This window comes from Anas acuta, chromosome 6 (genome assembly GCF_963932015.1).
Source record: "Anas acuta chromosome 6, bAnaAcu1.1, whole genome shotgun sequence".
In the NCBI taxonomy this organism is placed as follows: Eukaryota; Metazoa; Chordata; class Aves; order Anseriformes; family Anatidae; genus Anas; species Anas acuta.
Window position 1 is genome coordinate 24,702,074 of NC_088984.1, and position 20,877 is coordinate 24,722,950.

The 20,877-nt window shown below is 40.6% G+C and overlaps 1 protein-coding gene across 2 annotated transcripts in view; it reads left to right on the plus strand.

Moving 5' to 3' along the window:
• UBE2E3 (ubiquitin conjugating enzyme E2 E3) overlaps positions 1 to 14,750 on the plus strand; it is a 59,142-nt gene extending 44,392 nt beyond the window's left edge. For both annotated transcript variants that reach the window (XM_068685858.1, XM_068685857.1), the window contains 3 exons: positions 10,405 to 10,537; positions 12,320 to 12,467; positions 14,113 to 14,750. In XM_068685858.1, the coding sequence (XP_068541959.1) occupies positions 10,405 to 10,537; positions 12,320 to 12,467; positions 14,113 to 14,210 (379 nt within the window). In that variant the 3' untranslated portion in view covers positions 14,211 to 14,750. The remainder of the gene's footprint in view (positions 1 to 10,404; positions 10,538 to 12,319; positions 12,468 to 14,112) is intronic.
• The last annotated feature ends 6,127 nt before the right edge of the window (positions 14,751 to 20,877 follow it).

Consider the following 20,877-nt stretch of genomic DNA (forward strand, 5'->3'; position numbering starts at 1 on the left):
CTGCTCTCTAGACTTCATTTTAACAGAACTTGACTTGACACAGCATTTCTGTGTCTGTTTTTGATGGTAATGAACTTCAGGAAACAGTGAGGTAGTCTGGAAGCTCAGAGGTTCAGTGAAGTGGCTAAAAGGTTATCATTTAGCAACTGCCAGCCCCTGCCTCTTGCAGCAGCTACAGCCCTTTCTGACTCCAGCTGCAGTCTCCTGCCTCTTTCATTTTAAAAGTCTGAGCTGCAAACAAAACCACAATTCTTACAGTTGTTTAAACCAGGAGTGCTCTGTCTTCTTGGTAGCAAGGTCTGCGTGCTGGTTTTGGAGAACCTCTTAGGCTCCCAGTCACACTGGTGTCTCTGAAAAGAAAGAAATGTGAAGTGGGTTTGGGAGCTGATCATGTGAGCGTGGGCTCTGTGAGATACTCAGCATCATTTGAGAGCATGGTGGAATGGCTTTGTCATCCAGATCCAACCATATGGTACTTGTAAAGTAAGTGGCAAAGTTATTCTTACGATTAAACCAGTATAGAAACATATTACAGGTACGTTTGCCAGGTGTCAGTGCTTCTGTTACCACCTTTCATATACCTTTTTCCAATGTGGAGCTTTCAGCAATGATGAAGGAGAACTGGATGCAACAATTCCTGACTGTACAGAGAATGTCGAGCTGTGAGTGAAATTCACATCACTTTGCTCATTGGCTGAAGTAGATGACTTGTATGTGGATTCAACAGAGGTGGCAGACTTTTCTTCAGAATTCCTACGTGGTTACCTGCTTTCATCTGCTGTTGAGAGTTGCATTGTACAAGTGTGAGCTTTTCCTCAAAAAAAGTCTTCCAAAAGCAGTTAATTAAGCTGTTTTTACTGCTATAAAGTCTGCGTTAAAGAGGCATAGATACAGTTGGGGAATGTCTTTGTGTATGCAGTGAGAAGGGTCAATTTTATTTTTGAGAAATAGAGCCTTTTACTAGTTACAGAGGCTTCTGTCAGACTTCTGTGATTTCAAGTTAGCTCTCCTACACAGGGAGCTATGGCACTACTTTTTCCTGTTTTGTTAGTCTGTAAAGCCTTTGATGTGGAAATGAAAGGAGGCAAGAGGGAGGAAGTGTTTAAAAGGAATAACAGAATTACATTAGGAAGAAAGTATATTCTGGATAGTTAGGAAGGCTGAACTGTGAACTGACTTAGAAGATGACAATACAGGCTTCTTTTGAGGGAAAATATCCAGTGCTTGTGATTTAAGAGCATGGATACAGGGCAGCATTCAGGAAGTTAGTGTGAAACAACTAAAAGCATAAGACTACTACACATATGTTAAAAGAGTATTAGATCTCTGAGTGGATGCTCCTTACCCAGAGTATTAATGCATTTCAATGTAGGCAGGCTGTCTTGACTGGCTGTTTTTCTCTCTCCTCCATCTGTGTGTGGGCAAGCTGTAACTTCATTGCTGAAGTTGAAAGCTGATTTCTGAAGAGGGAAAAGGGCAGCAATATTCCTGTGAAGTAGTAAAGAAGCCCAGTCCTTCACATGCCAGGAAGAGGACGCTATGCCATGCTGACACCAGGAGCGTTGGGTGCTCGTTTGGACAGGTGGCTGCTGCAAGCGTGACTTCCCAGCAATTCTCTCTCGCTTGGTCCTTCATGAAGTCACTTTTTTTTTTATTAGAAAAAAGTTCTTCCATGACATTCATGACATTGACACCAATCCTAGTTTGCCTTTAGACTTGAATTGTTAGACTGTGACACTTCTCTAATGAACCAATGTGCTTTCTTTGTTCAAAGACACTGTTTATAGGTAGAATTCTTCTGAACTTTTGGCCAAAGATATATTTCTTAAGAAAGAAAATAAATCCACAGAGATTATGTGGGGGGAAAAAAAGAAAAAAAAAAACAAACAAACATTGGTCAGTACTTTAAATTGCTTAACAGTGAGGTATTTGGGGCAGACAGCTCGGGACTTCATTTTTAACAGCTTTAATTGACTTTTGGCCTCAGTCTGTTGAAAATTTCCCGGTTATTGTTCATAGGCATGAACCTTTGTAAGCTGACTACATTTTTAAAGCCAGTTGTATTTTTAGATCAATTAGGTCCTGTAGTGAAATTGATTGTTTTAACTGTTCTTTCTTCCCAGGTCTAAGATGCATGTGTAAGGATGCTGAGAATAATACATTTTAATTTTTGACATTAAAGTTTTATTGAAAATACTGTTAGGAAATCCTAAACTTGTTTCTTCAGTGTCACTTAACCTCCTGACTTTGAAATTTTTCAGTGAATGATGGGAGCTGACTGATGTGTGGAATATGTGGGTGCCACAGAATTATTGAATGAAATACTAGTAGTACTGTCTCAGTCCAGCATGTAAGGGAATGTTCTAGGATTTGGGAGATTTACCCTGCAGTCATACTCCGCAGACTTTCTGGATGAGATTAGGCAAACGATCCTGTGTCTGGTGCCTCAATTTTGTGTGTCCGTGGGTAGACTCCTTAAACTACGGCTGTATGAGTCCTCAGGTACTGTGCGATTCTTTCAGTATGGATTGCTAGCATCAGGTTGGATGGAGGCTATAATACATTACAAAAAAATAAAAAATAAAAAATTGCAGGTGTATACCAGATGAGATTTGTTTGTATTAGGGAGTTAAGAAGGATCCTATCTCATGGAAGATGAGCAAAATTTGCTGTATTTCTTAAATACTGATTCATCAGTAAGAAATTTTGAGTGAAAGGAAAATTTGAATTATACTTGGTAGACTAATTTATTTGGCAAAGTGATTTGACCTTAGTACAAACTGAGCTTTATACTAATAGGAAGAAAATAGCACACATTTTACCACTAGTCGGGCTAGTGTTTCAGTTGTGATGACAGGGAGCTCGTCTTTTATTTTATTTTAAACTATGAATTTATTATGAACACATGTTGAAATAGCAGATAATGTTTCCCTTTACTGACTGGCCTGCTCTATGTTTTGGTAGGGAGTATGGGTAGTATTTGTGGTATATGTGTGTGAAAAGGAGTTCCATGCAGATTTCAAGATGTTTAAAATAAACCTAACATTCAGCACAGACTTTCTTCATGCCATTGAGCTCTGTGATGTCTTTCTTTTTAAAAAGACTAGTCTTATTTAGAAAACTTTCTATATATTGCCTGCACAGTAGGTATTTATTTACAGCTCCTCTGTCAAGAGCATGGACAGGATCAATCCAATAAATTTTCTTACCTGGTTTAAACCCAGTAATTCTGTTTTAGTTTATCAAACTTCATTCTGGGGATAGTTATTTTTCAAAACAAAAGGTGCGGGAATTTGACCTCTGTAAGTGGCTGTGTTTGTTCTGGAAAATGGAGGGAACCTGAGTAGGCTTCTAACAGCAGCAAGAAAGGTCCTAGGAACTATCAGGAATACAAATAGGAAAGTAATGTTGAGCTATTGTAGCAATTAACTAGTTTAATGTTTTTTTTTGGCATTGGAAAAAAATCTACTTTCCGAAATGCATTACTTGGGGTATAACATCTGTGATGCAATTATCCAACGATGTGTTATCCATCTTTCTTTAATAACAGCAGTGTATATTCTTCTACAATAGCAAGTTTAGCACTGGAGGTCTTAATAGTCTAAAACACAGTAATCTGGCATCTTTCTATTTAGGGTGATTAATAGCTGATCTGCACTCTGTTTTAGATTCCCCTAATGGTATGATTTGATGTGAACCAAGTAGGAGCACAAGATTACATTTTAACCCAGACCATACAATCAGAAGTTTATGCTCTTTATGCTGGCAGCAGGAGGACAAATGATACTGGAGCAGGCATAAAGCCTGGTGCTGCAAAGTGAATCCATTGACCTTTTTGGAACGTGTGGTTTGGCAAAGTTGGTTGACGTTGTATCAGTTCTTTCCTCCGAGTAGCCACACTGCGTTTGATCTGGTAGTAGGAGCTATAAAGTTGGATTTACTGTTGCATCAAACCATGGCCTCAGGCACAAGTTCTGTGCTGCTGCTTCACAACCAGCAGAATTATCAGGGGATCCCTAAGTTAAAAATAGGCTTTTCTAGCAGTAATTTCTAGACTTCAGTCTTAAGGGCATGATAGACTTTAAGGACATGACAGAAGCAAAGGTTTGTACAGTGAACTAGACTCCATGTATCTTCAGTTATGTGGAGCCTCTATGGATTGTTAGAAGCAGTAAATAACCTTTTTCAGCAAACAGGTGTAACAGATAGTTCAGTGGCAGATAAAATAATACAGGTTATAGCTATATAAAGAACACAGTAGACTGGAACTTTTTCTGTGTAAGAAATTGCACGTAACCTGGGAGCCTTAATAATAGTGAGTACCTTATCAAAAAGCAATCTCAATGGGAATTTCATATACTGCTGTAGACAACCCACATGTGTCCTACCCTAGCAAAATGCTGTAATCCAAAAATTAGGGTTATATTTGAGGCTCTTGCTAATGAAAACAGTACACTTTCTGTGCATACAGGGTGTACTGCTCAGATGCTGGAAGAACAGGTGCTAAGGCACTGGCACTGATATTACAAACACTGAGAATATGTACTCCAGAAAGCCTTGTACGCTAGGCATTGAAAAACAAAGAAAATGGAAATTGTTGTCCGTGCTTGTTAGTTTTCTAAGATACTTAAAAACAGTACTAGAAGCCACAAAAGCATGCCTTTTAATTAACGCTCATTTAATTTGTTGTGCACTGTAAACAACACAAAGGAGAACCTCCAAAACTGGGAAAAGAGGATTAAGAAAGATGCTAATAGACAAATATTCTTCAAAATGTTGAAAATATCAAAGCAGGCAACTAATGTGAGCAATGGCAAACATACTTTCATTTGCATGTTTAACATTAAAATATAACTACTGGTATGTGATTTGTGCTCTCTCCAGGTTTCACAGAGTAATGCTATGAACTAAGCTTGCACTAGACAGAGATCATTGATTCCTTGTGAGATTATTATTAATTTTTTTTTTCTGAATTACCAGCAGCATGGCAGGTGTACGAATACAGTGCTAGACAACCCTTTCTCACTGCGTGGAGTTTGAGGAAGGTTTTCACATGTACCAAGCCTGGAGGTTTAAGTTAGGAGCCGAGTGCCACATACAGTCAGGGAAAAGCAGATGTCACCAGAGGGGAGACAGCAAACCTGTGAGTTAGGGGGTATCTGGATGCTCCTTGTAATTTTGAAGTGGATTTTTCAAGTACATAGTTGCAGAGCATATTCAAGTGTAGTAATTGTTCCTTTCCTTAGTACCTTCACGTGAATTAAGGAAAAAACAAAAAAGTTATCCTAGTCTGTTTGTAAGTAAGCACTGCCTGCACTTATATTGCTGTATAATTTATAGTTAAACCACTGCAACAGACTCTCTGTGGCTGAGCAGTCTGTGGAGAGCTTAAGAATTTTTACTTTTGCTGAGTCTTATAAGAGTTCGGTGAGGCTGCAGCAGGGGCTCCTTTTTCTTACATACATGTAGCTCTCACTCCATGCACACAACTTAATTTGTTAGTGGCTGTCTACCTGGGGAGCCTGAGGAATCTGTAATGGTGGAACCTTTGAAAGGCAGACACAGAAATACGCAGTCATTTGGAATTTAGTCATCCAGGAGTCAGTCACTCCTCTGCCAGAGCTTTGTGATACATCAGGATTTGCACATGCTGGGGGTCTCCCACTTCAGTCTGTGCTGTGGCTGCCATGCACCCCCAATGGTCATAGACCAGGATCTTTTGTTCTGTGGTACCAACCACGTTTCTCATAATTTCACTATCCGGAAGCTCCCTTCAGTTATGTCCTATTACAGACCCAGATTGTTTCTCATAATAAAGCATAATATGGAATCAACATCAAATCTAGGTAAATTACATTTTCCTTCTTGCTCTTTCCTTGTAATTATCACAGCCTCAGTGCTATAAAGGTACATTCTGTCACCAAATTTGGAGCACTGTGTTTTAGAAGAGTGCTGTTGACAGTCAAAGCGCAGTTAGTGAGTACAGAAAGCAGCATGCTACTAGCATCATGCAGATTGGAAATTGTTTGTCCTACTTTCTCATCCTGCAGCTGGTTCTGTGTGGGCAGCCTTAATGCATTTTGATTTAGTGAATTGTAATAAATACTGAATTCTGATTTCTGTAACCACCCTGTCAGGAGTCTAACAGAATCCTTACTGGTGTAAATGCTGCTGCATCTGTCTGGATGCTCATAACACTGTGCTGGAAAAGCCATTCTTCGTCTTCATGAAACCTGAGAGTCAGGGTTCAGTAGTGTTAGGTTTAAAGGACCTGGTGTGACCCCATAGGCCCCTAGAGTTTAACCTCACGTCTTCTCAAATTCGCCTTCTGAAGTCACACTCGTAAATTAAATCTGTTCAGCTGACTAGCTTGGATGGGGTGCTGTTATAAATCCTTTGTCTTATCTTGATCAGGTATAGATCCCTCAGTGAAGCACATAATGAATATTTGCTTAGGAAGCAGATGTAGCTGTTTAAGTTTATTCTGCCGATTTTTCTATTTTATTTAAAAAAATAATAATAATAAATCAATGCAGCTTTTATGTATTAAGTAGAAAGTCTTTAATTTTGTAAAGAATATTTTGTCATTTAATTTGCTGTGTTATTTTGTCTGATATTTTTTTAGCCTGGATTTAAAGAAAGAAATTAATTGAGTGCTTCTTTTGCTGAGAATATACTGATGGTCCCTTTATGGAATTTGTGATGTTCTGTAGCTAATTTAGGAGGACAGCAGGCTGGTAGCAGTCAACTGAACATGTGCTGTGTAGCCAAAACACTTAAGTCATCATCAGATCTGTTGCTCCATTAGGATTTCATATTTTAAAGGGCAGACTGGAAGAAGATGCTTTGTCAATATTGATTCATCTGGGGGAGTCAGAAGGAACTGGGTCTTCCAGTGATGAAGAAACAGGAAAGGAAAATGTCGTATTCCCCATCACAGTGCTCTGCCCTATGTGGCAGTGAAAGAGACTTCTAGGCTGTCACTCACCTCAAGCGTAAAGATTTAAGGTGAGATACTTGAAGCCTACACTTGCAATAGGAGAATGAGTGTCTGAAATAGCAGGAGAACTTCCAGGAATAAAAAGCTCAAATGCAGTTGCTCGAAGCACTTCTTGTGCCAGCCTCTTCAGTGCCCCCAGAAGGAAGAGAGTACTTTTTTCTGGATGTGAAGCATCAGTGAAATAGGAAATTGTCAACAGCGTGATGCTTCCTTGTTCCCAGCTTTCAGCCCAGGGCTTTACCTGCCATCCACGGGAAAGGATGAGTTGGGCTTGCACCAAGGAGTGGCAGTTCTGTCCGTGTGGCTTTCAGCAGCACCTGAGCAATGCTCTGCAGTGGTAGAGAGTCAAGGCACTGGTCCCAGCGGGGCTGCAGTGCTGGGGGTGTGAGGGGGCATTGCTGGAACCCGGGCTGTGCATCTGCTCTGCTCTGCGCTTGTCTATGTCGGAGTAATCCCACGCTCCTGTCCTGGGGAAAGTTGCTGCGGAGGCTGAGGCAGCCCCGAATGGCTCTGCTCTGTTTTGCTGAGCCTTAAAGAGGTTCTGAGAGAAACAAGTGCTGTTGTGTTTGCTTCCAAAAGAGATTATCTTGGTATGTATACAAAACACAAAGTAGTCTGTGGCTGTCTGAATGTGGTCCGGAGTAGAAATACACAAGTAGTAGAAGCCAAGTGTGGTGTCTTGTCTCTGCTCTTTAATCTCTTGTCTCCACATGCCAGTAATACTGTAATTGCTGGGGGTTCTTAATGAAGCAGGTTTATCTTTAATACTACTGGAAGTGAGACACCACTTCAGCAGTTAAACAGAAATTTCACAAACCTCAATCAGGTGTAATGAAATTGTTCGATTTAACAATTTTCTCCTTTATCTGAGTGTGTTTATTGTTACCGCTTGTATTACTTTTGACATAGCAGCAATCTTTTCTCAGTAGCAAGTTGAACACAGCGTTTTCTTCCTCTTACAAGGAGAAGAATCCCCCTTCTCACATTATAGCCTGATCCTTTTATGTATTACTAGTCACAGCACAGAAGAGGACAGCAGATAGTAACAGGCAGAGAGTTATTGCACTTAGCTTCTGGCTATTAACTGATAGATGCCCTTGTTCTGACTGGGTGAGTGATTACCAGATAGTTTGGCACCGGCCTGGATGCTATAGCTGCACTTAATTGTGACTGATTCATTGGGCTGAAATATGTCACTAATTTAATTCAGCTATTTCATTAATCTGATTGAACTGCATCCAGCCGTTAGAGGTGTATGAAAGAAAGGTATGTGACACACGAGGCAAGAACAGTAACCTCTGTATTAAACTATAAAACAGTCATTAGGACATCTAACGCCAAAATTGAATTGCTCCATAGAAACTTGGTTTCCAAGCATAATACTAATTAGCTATAAGCTTGATGAATGTCAAGAATTAATTAAAACATTTCAGTAGCCTATGTGGGTTTTAAATATTGTCATTATTGCCCCAATATTTTCAGTTCGTACACTAATTGCTTTTTAGAGAGCATACATGGAATTACCTTCTGGAGTGACTGAGGGTACAAATGGTTCATTATGTCATTGAAGGTGCACCTCCTTACCTCTGATTTTCCCTTCTTTCCTAAATTCTATCTACAGTTTTTGTTCCACTTTTGTGCATGAATTGCACATAGAATGATAAGATCTGTGGTTTTAGACCCAAGCTTTATTTTGAAAGCACACTTTTAGTCTTTCTTTCTTAGCTGTACTCTGGAGGCCAGCACATTGTTGTTACCTACTTTCATTTTGGCAACAGGAAAATAGCTATGGTTCCATCAAATTATTTTTTGTTTTTAATTAAATAGGATGTCGGCCAAAATCCATGATTATTTTTACCCTATTAATAAAAGGCCTGCAACAGTTTAGACATTTAGTACATGAAGCAGACACAAGAAAAAAAAAAAACATTATGGGAAATTATGAATTGAAAGGCAATTCCTAATCAAAATCAGCTTTTGGTTATTTCTTGAATATGATCTTAATGAAAAAGTAGCCAAATTTTTGTTGGGGGAATAGTAGATGCATAGTGCAGACTGCTCATATTCCTTTTCTCTGATGAATGTCTCCACATGTTTGGCTACGTAGTAAGGATGAGCGTCCAACACGCCATGTTGTAGACTGCAGCCAGACAAATGCACGAGACGACATGACATGGGAAGAGCCTTAACACTGGGAAAGCTCCTCTGCGTGTTGAGCAGCACCAGAAACACAGACTCCCTGCCTGCAGCTTAGTACCCTGCTTCATGCGCAATCACGTGTGGCAGTCCTCAGCGCCTGTTCCCTGGACCACAGAGGGAGAGAGGGAGAAAGGCAAGGACACTTCTCCATGTGTCTGCAATGTGTAGGTAGTGCCTGGGAGGCTGTGAGGCAGGGAGAATTGAAAGGATCTTCCACGCTGTCGGGTTATTGACTTGCGTGTTTGGGTGTGGTGGACCCACAGTGCCTCCATGAGCTCAGCCGTGTTATTGTCTGCAGCAGTCAGCTTGGTTCTCAGCAGTTTGGATTCAAGGCCTTTTTCTTGTGGGAGCTTAGTTTAGTTTTTACACTGAGACTTGCTTACAGAAATGAGATTTTGCTTTGATTTTTTTTGGCTGCTGTGTTATAATAGCATGAAGTACAGTCTCTCAGAAGTCAAGAAACTACTTGTTCATTATCCCCCCTTTCAAAGTTTTAATTAGTTACAGAACAACCCTTTCACTAGTGAGAAATGTGTTCAGTATGGTACTTAAAATAAACTATTTTTGGCTAGTTGCCTAAATGCTGATAGCCTAGAGGCATAATACACATATCTCCTGAAGAAAACTTTTGGATTGACAGTGTCATAAGAAGCTCATTTCCAGCGTACTTAAACCTGCCTCTCCCATCCATAGTTGGAAAAGGGTATTGCATTTCACTCTGTAGCATGTGAAAAAAGTGGAAATAAATGTGTATCAATATATATGTAGGTTACATTTTGTATGAAATTGTGATTAATCCAATACCTGGAGAAGACGAGTGTGGTTGAGATACACAACTCCTTTCATGTAGGGATATCATGTCATTGGAAAAATACGATGTAAAAGCTCAGAGCATACCACGTGCTTGGGGAAACAGATGTGGGGGAGTGTTCTGGACTGACAGTCCAGCTGCTCTTGGGTTCTCCGTTCTATGTCCAGAGGCATGAGAGCCCACGGACAGCGGAGTGCCCAGATACTGCCTGTTTAAAACACTGAGCCCCCTGAAATCAGTTGAAAATCAGGCAGATGTTGAAGATATGCCAGTGGGTAGTATTAAACAAAACAAAATGAATACAGAAGGAAATCCGTAAAATACCTGTCTCAGAAGTAGATCTGACGCTCTTTTTTTTTATCTTCTCTTTCTTCTTTCCTCTTCTTTTACGCAGTGCCGGCCCTAAAGGAGATAACATTTATGAATGGAGATCAACTATACTTGGACCTCCGGGTTCTGTATATGAAGGGGGCGTTTTTTTCCTGGATATCACATTTTCATCTGACTATCCATTCAAGCCACCAAAGGTAAGGGTAAGGTTTTCCATTGTGTTTGTTGTTTTTTTAATATATGAGAAGAATTTAACTTGGAGTAGGTGAGTACTCAGCACCTTCTGAAAATCAAAATTTTTATGGGCACTTGAAAACTAAAGAATTCAAAATCTTGGCTTGCAATTTCAGCAAATCACGTGTCTAATTTATTTCCTGAGTTCCACAATGAATACTGATTTCGAAGCATTACCCAGTAATAAATGACATAATTCTGATCAAGAGTAAAGATACAAGAAACTAATTTTAATAGAAGACAGCACAGGACCTTCTTATGCTTCCTTCATCTCATTCCAGCTACTAAAGTATATGTAAAAGAAACATTTTCCTACTGTAAACTAGATTCTATGTTATATATTTGTGCATTAGTGTTAGCAAAATAACAGAAAGATAAAAAGAAATAACAATAGACAGCAAAAGTATTACATTGTGACATAGAGTCGGGTAAATTATTGTGATGACTTCCATTATATTATAGACTGTCAAAATGTTTATACTTGTTATATCACCAGCCGTGTTTGATAGTATTTTTCAGCAAAAGTTCTTTTCATAAAATGAAACCAATATTAACTTTAATTAAAGTTTAATTTCCTTGCTTAGAATTAGTATGGTCGTTTAACAAACCAGAATTTACTAACAGGTGTCAAAGAAGTTAGAGGTTGTTTCCTTTTCCCCTCCCTTAATGCCAAATTACAAATCTTGACCAGGGCACCAAAAAGGACGCTGCTGACATTCACAAACAGTAAATGAGTTCTGTCACACAACATTTCTACAGCTTGTGGCTCTTGTGTCTGTAACATTGTTATTGTAAATCCAGTATCTTTTTCCATTCCCCAAAGGATTACAGTATAAAGAATAATACACTCTCTTATGTATTTCACACTTGCCTGAAACTTAAAAAAATTAGTGTTCTTTAATAATGTTATAATGAAATGATGCAGAGATTTAGACAAATTCCTCTTTTTTTTTTTTTTTTTTTTTTTTTTTTTAAGAGTTAGGTTATTTTTGAACATTCAGTAGTTTCAGAAACTATCATGGATTTTTCCCCCTTTCGTAAGTGTGAAAAAAAAAATTCTTCATCTTGTGCTGTATATAATTAAGGCACTTAAATGTTTCAAACTTTTTACTTGTGCAGAATAATACATATTTTACCAATATTAGTCTGAAATAATATAAAAATGAGGATGGTGTCAGTTAGAGAGGTAGCGTTGTTTTAGATGTGTATTATATCCTGTGTAATGAAAAGGTACGGCAAAGATTTCATTGCTAATTTGGACATGAGTATTATAGCATTCCAATTTTAAATGTCATGGTCTATATTTGGGCTTTTGAAAGAAAGTCAAATATCAGCTAATACTGCATATGCAGTCAAGTTCTGACTACTTCTTCACCTTCAATAACTTCAGTAAAGTTTTGTTTGTGATCAGACAGTTCTTGACATGTGATGTGTGCGTGAATCTAGCATCCAGTACTACAAAGTAGGTCCTAATTTTTGTGGGTACCTGACAAAGGGCTTGTGTGAGAGCAGTCTGTACACTGAAGATCTTGGTAGGTTTCTTAAAAATAGCCATGACTGCAATAAACAAAATATAATTTCAATAAAAAATATTTTTCTGTTACAGAATGTTGCTTTAGAAAATGAGAGTAGAGGAGCTGCTTCCCCAGAAGCTCTGCAGCTCGGGGAGGGACCCTCAGGGACTAGGGGCAGCATTCCTAGGCAACACTGAATGACTTTTTCTGTCTCTTGTGCTGCAATTCTAGGTTACTTTCCGTACCAGAATTTATCACTGCAACATCAACAGTCAGGGAGTCATCTGTCTGGATATCCTGAAGGACAACTGGAGCCCTGCTTTGACTATTTCAAAGGTCCTGCTGTCTATTTGTTCTCTTTTGACAGACTGCAACCCGGGTAAGGAGCTGATAGTTCTGAGTGTCTACTCTTAGTCATTTGAATTATTTGCCATGGAATATATTTTGTATATTTGCTTATATTTAGATTGAATCAAAGTTGTTTTTAAAATCAGGGCTGAAAGACTTCTGCTTGGATGCAGTCCCACATTTAATGGTGCTTCTCAGTCCTGTGATCCAACAGAAAGTAAATAGCATTAAGCCCATTTATTTCAAATGTGTGGTGGAGAAAATGAAGTCAGTGTCTTTGAAGGTCTGTATCCTAAAGGCTGTAGCAAATGAGTGGTAGATCCAGGAGTACAGCAAAGTCCTCTGAATTACAAACTCATAAATCATTCAGGTTGGAAGGGGACTGCAGGAAGTCCCTTTGTCTTACGACAGCAATTGAGATGTTTAATCTTGCCAAAGTGCAGGTGACAAGGTTTGGGGAGATACTACCTTTTTCAGAGAGAGTTCCTTATTACTGTTGGGAGGGGAGGAACTCCACTGGCATCTGTAAAATTCTCACGAACATCTGTATGACCAGTGCCACTGTGCTATGCATGCTAATTGCTTTCAGTCAGCACAGGAACTGAGAGGTAGTGCCAAGATGACAGGTCATTCGCAGGAGGCTGGTAATGAGCAGGGAGAATTAGGTTAGCCTCTTTGATACAGAAGTCTGATGACTCTTGACACAGTACAACTGGATCCCCTCAGTGTGTTTCCTACGGTCTTGACACCAAAATGTAGTCCAGCCTTCTCCCAGCCCTGTGGCGGGAGGATGCCAGCCTGCACGTGCTGAGTGCCCCATGCACCTAGCTGCCCTTCCAAAGGAAGCAGGGTGCCTGGCTGGGAAGAGCAGTTGTGGGACAACTCATTCTGTCCATGACGGGGACAATGCTAAGGCAGACTTGAGATGCTGCCCCTTACAGGACATTTTCCCTGCAGGCAGAAGGTGGCTGGTGGGTGTATCCTGGAGTTAGGTGCATGTAGCTTTTCAGCTGCAGAGAGTAGGCTCTGCTTACAAGGATCTTGATTTCTTTGAAGTTAAGGAGCTGTTTTTTTCTGTGTCTCACCAGGAAATTGTTGCACTTGTCTGTTGTTTCACCACCACCAGCTGGCAGCAAGTCTGTCTGTCCAGGAGATGTTTACCCTCCTTTAGCAGATTAAATCTTTTTAAAAATGGAAGACTTTTTGGGAATGTTTTTATTTTCAATACATCAGTTGCTTAAAAACATGGACAAATCGCACCTGACGAAAGGGTATCTGAATTGCTGGTGATCTTACAAAACTTCACACCAAGCCTTTTGTCAGGTTTTGGCTGAAAAGAATAGCTGTATCATTTGAACACAGGTGTCTGCCTGTCATCTGACACACTAACACACAGATAACTGAAACTGATTAAAGCATTTTTCTGTTCACTGTGTTTTGTGTGCTTTCTCCTGGAAATGTATGCTAAGAGCCCCACTACATGTCACAGCATTTTCTGGCCTAACAAAGACTGTATTTTGAAATAGATTCTGTATTTTAAATCATGGTGGGTTTGGTTGGTTGGTTGGTTTTGTGTTTGCTTTTTTTTTGTTGTTGGTTGGTTTTGTTATTGGGATTTTTTTTTATTTTTTTTATTGTGAAATACTTTCTAATTCATTTTCTCCTGCCCTTTACAGCTGATCCTTTGGTTGGAAGCATAGCTACTCAGTATCTGACCAACAGAGCAGAACATGACAGGATAGCCAGACAGTGGACCAAGAGATATGCAACATAAACGACAAACTACTTGTGCAGTGTGAAGGTGCAGAAGGCAACTTTACAGTGTGCAACAAATCTTTATAGCCTTTACAATACGGACTTCTGTGTATATGTTATACTGATTCTACTCTGCTTTTATCCTTTTGAAGACTGGGATACTGCCCCCCAAAAAGGTAAATGCTATCAAGAGTAGAAATTTGTAGCTGTAGATTAGTTATGTTTAAAATGCCTACTTGCAAGTCTTGCTTCTTTGGGATATCAAAATGTATTTTGTGATGTACTAAGGATACTGTTCCTGAAGTCAACCAAATATTATAGTGCATTTTAGCCTAATTCATTATCTGTATGAAGTTATTAAAGGTAGCTGTAGATTACTAGGAATTATGTCATTTGTATTAAACCCAGATCTATTTCCAATATGTGGTACATGCTGTTGTGAAAACTGTTTTAACTTTTACCTTTGTCAGTTTGTAATGAAAGGATTTCCTTTTTCCCTTTGTAGCTCAGAGAGCACCCAGTGTATCATCTCAAACACAATAAACATGTTCCCCAAGGAGTAGTTTCTTTGTTTTCCTATTTTAAATTAATATTTGAAGAAATTTAATTATAGTAACAAGGCAGGGCCAATGTATCACAGATCCCTGTGGATAATCTTTAAATTAATATACATAAGCAAAGGCTTGCTATTAAATGTTTAATGCACCTGTGGATTGTTTAAGTTTTCCCTGTTTGTTTTTGTTTTGTTTTGTTTTTACAGAACAAATGTCATTTATACAATTTCCTTAAATTTAATACTGCTCAGCTGTTTCTCAAGTTGGAATGAGAGCATTGCATATGCTTCCTCCAAAAGCTAATGTAGCTGGTTGCTTCAGGGCCAGACCTGTTCCTGTAACAGACTGAGTCTTGCTACAAACTCTTTTTGCAGGACCAGGGCCAAGTTACACACAGTCTGGTGCTTTTATGTCAAAGTAAAGCAAGTCGGACTTTCTCTGGAGAACTACAGTTGTCCACTGAAAATGGTCTTCCAAAGCACGATTAAACACTATCTTGTCTATCCAGAAAATAAAAGAGTAGAATAAATTTGATTAGATAGTTATAACAGAAAAACAGTTGTGGGGGATATTAACTTTACTTAGTGAAAATGAAATATGTAAAACTTTTAGACTACTTTTCCCCCTCCTCTCTTCACTTTCTGGCTTGCAAATTTTGTAACATCTGTAAGTAACAAAGATACAGCTTTATACTACATACAGTAGAGTCACTACTAGTTTTATAATTTAAGCTTTTGTAGGTTACCAGTCACGCTATCGATTATACAAAAAGAGATTTGATCCCTTTAAATGATTTTTAAAAATACAATTAATTTTAAACTTCACTGCCTCCCTTACTATCTGGTGTTTTTGGAGATAATGTAGCACTTCCATCAATAAGATGCTCTGCTCACTTAATATATGAAAAATGAATGTTAAGTTTAAATATTAAAGCAATAGAAAAAATGATAAAGATTAGATCTAAGTTAGTCATCACTATATAGATCCCTGTTTTTTGTATCACATAACCTTTGACCATGAATTGCCCACCCTACTTTAAATATTTCTACAGATTCCTGAAGGTGGCTTGAAGAACTGCGTATCCCAAATATCTCAACCTAGAAGCCAGTCTCTCTTGATAGCTACAAGATAGCTTTAGAGTTCAGGTTTTAAAGTGCAAAAGGGAATGAGAAACAGGGGATCTGGCAGGTGAATATGCCTAAGTCAGGTAACAGACTAATGCCAGGAGATGAAGTGCTGGAAATCACTGCTGACGGTGACCAGAGTTTCTCATTTTGTCATTGAACATGTGAGAAATAGCACAGATTGGCAAAGAAACAAGGGGCTATCACATCCGTGTTGGACATCTACAGTCTGCTCACTGCTGTCCACTAGTGCACTGGTGTGTTACGCAGTGCTCGTACACCACTCCAGTGACTTCCCAGTGAGGAGCAAACTATGTATTTCACATGTTAACTATGTTGCCTACAGAATTTACAGATATTTATATCATAAAATATTATGGTATAAAAATACAGGTTTTATTTTAATTTTAATGTATTTTGTTTTTGTATTGTACTGACAACTTCAAAGACCTAGGTGTACAAGTGGGATGCCTTGTTAGCGTTGCCCCATCTTGCCTTCCTTGCAATTGGATCCTTTACACTGAATTCCCATCCTTTTCTTTTTTTTTTTTTTTTGTTGGTTTGTCATGATTCTGTTCTTTTTTTAATGTAGTTTCTTTTTGTGTGTAAATTTTATATTTACTGAAGTAAAGGTTGTTTTTGTGTAAACATTTAAACTTTTAAAAAAAAAAAAAGAAAAGAAGCTAATTTTGTTTCTCAAGTTCTCTCTGCTAAACCATGCAGTAGAAAGAAATTTGTATTGTTAAATAAATCAATTAGTTGTTAAATGCGAACGTGTGTCTGTTTTCATGGGGAAGAGAGAAATTGCTGCCTGAAATATATCCAAAATGCCAGTTGCAAAGAGCATCTGGTATTTTCAAACCGTTTCCTTTCCTGGCTATGCCAGGGTAAATGCCGGACACTACCCTGTCACAGTGCTGATCCTGTTTTACAGTTCAAGTTTTCAGGTCCATCTTCTATCACCCATCACCAGGCTATGTATTCAGGAGAATGCAAATTTAAATGATATATTTCAATAAACCACACTCCCCCTCTTGCCCTACACTTTGCATTGCCTTTGGAGACACTTGCACTTGCTGATCTGCATTTGAGGCCTGTAGCTGAGGAGGGAAAGGAGTCATCCAGGGCCAGAAAGCTTCCAGTAGCCAAGTAGCTTCCCCGTCTTTGCAAGGGGAGCAGGAACTGAGTCAGCTGGGGACTGTGCTCTGCACCCCCCTTCTTCTGAGGAAAGGGGAATGTGCAGCCTCGTGGTGCTGCCCAGCAGCCCTTGCCCTGTGTGCGATGCTCTGGGGCAGTGGGCATTGTGAGCATGGAGATTGAGCTCTGGATGCTTATGTGAAAGCAAGAAGACCTACTTGGGCATCCTGAACCACACAGCTTCACAGGACTGCGAGGCTGTCCTGACTGGATGCGACTGGGCCATGAAATGGCATTGCATATGCAGCCTATGCTACATGCAGGGAAACATGCACTGGAGAGCCCAGCACTGCTTTGCCTGCGTTATCCCTTTAACCTCTGCATGGTGGCACTGCTTGCATCGATATCACACGGTGGCTCCTGGGGCAGACCAGCAGCTCCCCTTCCCTCCCTGGCAACCCAGGCTGGAGGTGGCTGCAGAGGAGCCCAAGATGCCAGGAGAGATCAGGGTCAAATATGTGATAAAGGGAGAAGTAAGACGAGCACAACTGCTTGTACTATGGCCTGACCTTGCTGAAATGTTGATGATAATTAGATACATTCAGCTGTGGCTTAGGTGGAAGAGCAGATAATGAACTTGGCAAGTGACTGCTGAAATGTTCACAGCACTTACAGGCTTTTGCTTTTCTATTCCTAAAGAGGGAAACCTGCTCTAGCGTGTTTTCCCCCAGTTCTCTGTGTGCATGTCTGCAGAGCAGTACTGTGAGTAGCTCTGTCACTGGGTAAAAGAGAAAGCACCCACCGTGGCAAGAGTTGGAGAGATCCTTAATAACAAAAGCTGCCAGGATTAGGTAGGATAAGAGGAGTAGTATGAAAAATATACGTATCTCATTCCCTCATGGTGACTACATCCAAGCACAGGCTCTGCATCTACAGTGATGGAAGATGTTGTGGGACCACATGCATGAGTAACACGCATATGCTGTCTCACATTGTTGTTGCCCTTGCTCTTCTCCTGCAGGCAATGTGTTGACAGCCCTATCTATGTACTGTTTCCCAGCACTGGGATGCATTTTGTAACTTTACTGTCTAAGATAAACATATCTTTGCATGATCCTAAATTGTTACCCTGCACAACATCCTTTGATAGTGAATGCTAAAGTTCAATTACAAACTGTGTAAAAAATAGTTTGTCATGTGATTTTTTTCATTTAACCTGCTCATTAATGTTTTATGCCACCTAGTTTTGTATTGTGAGAAATAATGAATAATTGCATCTGTTATCTTCCTTGATCCCGTTTATGATTTTATTTATCATCATTATTATCAGCCCCTAGTAACCACTTTTTCCAGACTCAAAAGTCCTCATTTATTTAATCTCTCCCAGTACAAAAGTATTCTGATCAACTTGGTCACCCTTGTCTGAGCAGTTTGTAATTCTGCTCCAGCTAATCTAAGGGACTGAGAGCTGTGCATTGCATGCAAAAGGTGAACTCAGTTCATCCAGAATCGTGTGTTCTGGTTTAGTCTGATTGCCTAGTAATTCTTACTGCTCTGTTTGTCTTGTTGACCACTGCTTATTTCTTAGTTAATGTTTTCATTAAGCTATGTTCAGAAACGGTGGAATCTCTCTTTCTGAGCAATAGATAGTTTAGCCCTCTATGTAGGTCTAACAAACATGTCTTTTCCAACATCCGCTGCTTGGTATCATCACTGAACTCATCTTTGATATAATCTTCCCATTCTCAGCATCATGAAATCCTTTACAACACTTCACAGTCAGCTTTAGTTTAGGCTGCCTTGCATATTGACTCTCCACGTGTGGTGCTTATGATAGGGGTAGGAGGTAACAGCAAAAGTAACAGCAAAGTGCACTGGACAGGTCTGTCTGCCAAGAAGTGATGGGTCCCCGAGGACAAATTATCATCTGGCTTCTGAACGGCACAAATGAAAGCAGCTGCCAACTGTTTTCATCAGGCTGGGCTTTGTCTCCCTCTACAGAACAAATGTCAGGTCATTATTTAAAGCGGAGCTCAGGGTGGGTACATTTTCCAGAGTGCTAAATGAGCTGTCATCCTAGGGATTAGTTTTCTGGGCTATCATATAGGTAGACAGGGGTGAATCTCAAGTCCTAGGGGAGACCATCCTTCTGAATGTAGCAACTGTATGTATCTCTGAAGTGTACAGGTGGGTTAGAAACCTGCAGCCTAACACTAGTTCATGGGAATGGGCGGCAGCAAAGGGGCTGGAAAAGGAGAGGCACCCAGGGGAAGGGGTATAAAGTTGCTGAAATGCACGGGTTCGTGATACCCTTGCTCGTACTGAGAAAGGCAGCGTCTCACAAGTGCAGATGTCTGTGGCTCTGTGTATGTATTCCAGCATTTGAACCTGTCTTGACAGGTGAAAATTTGGGCCAAGCTGGGACCCTGCTGGCTGCATGCTCAAGGAACGGGATACCAGCATGTGGTTTGTGAGTTACAGGTGGTGGAATTAAGGTGACAAATTATTTTAAACTTTTCAGTTTCTGAAGGTAAACATTAATACACCCTATTCTTTTCCACTATTGCATGGGTGTCTCTGTTAGCTGTGAAGCTAACGTGCTGTCTTCTCACCACCGGGATGATAAGTTATTCCACATAAGCAACATTTTTCATCCTATTCCCTGTTGGTTGTTGCCGTTTCCAGCTGAATTGTTTCGTAAGTGTGGCCTTAATGGAGAACTGAAAACACTGAGGTATCATGTAAGCTCCATTCAGATTTCATCAATATTTTACTGCACTACGGCCTGAATTACCTTTCCTAAAGTACGAGTAAGAACTGAACTACGCAGCAGCTCTTCTGGAAGACCGTGCTATGAGCACGTCTGTCACCTAGGCCAGTGCCACATCAGTAAATCATGTGCTTCACTAACATTTTCTTCTGCCTGCTGCATAATACTTGATACGAGTGTTTCTACACAGTCAAAAACCGAATGCAGGAGCTGAGGGGGGCCGGGCGGAGCGGAGGGGAGCGGAGGAAGGCCCGCTAGGTGTCAGTGCAGCCCCGGCTAGAGGGAAGGGCCGCGCTGCCGGCTGGGCGATGCTAGCGGCGAAGGGAGCGCGGCCGACGGGCAACGGGGTCCGGGAGCCTGAAAGGGGGCGACAGCCGGGCCCCGGGAGCGATGTGGGGACGGCGGGGCCGGTCCCTGCCCGTGAGGCAGCGCCGCTGGGGGCGGGTATCGCTGTGCCCCGGCGCTGAGGCCGCTGCCTGCGGGAGCCCCGGGCCCGGCCCGCTTCGTGGCGCTGCCCCCAGCTCCCTGGGTGCCAGGGCGGGTTCCGGAGGAGTTGAATTTCTGCCCAAGTGAAATCGCTGTGGATGGGCGGGTAGCGCCCAGATGGAGTGAAATGCCGCGTTTTGTTTCTGTTTGCTTTCTTAGGTTAAACATTCGGCTCCTGGCATTGGGAAGTCCGTCTTCGTCTTCTCTTAAAACATACTCATTCATAAGTCCCACTCTGAAATTAGGCCAAGCAGCCAGCTGGTTGTCTTTAAGTAACGAAGGATTTGGATGTAACAAAGAATCATAGATTCATACAATCATTAAAGTTGGAAAAGACTTTCATGATCATCTGGTCCAACCAACACCCTACCACCAATGTCACCCACTAAACCATGTCCCTAAGTGCGACATCCAACCTTTCCTTAAACACCCCCAGGGATGGTGACTCCACCACCTCCCTGGGCAACCCATCCCAGTGCCTGACTACTTTTTCTGAGCAGAAATGTCTCCTAATTTCCAACCTAAGCCTCCCCTGGCACAACTGGAGGCCATTCCCTCTAGTCCTATCACTGGTTATCTGTGAGAAGAGGCCAACCCCCAGCTCCACACACCTTC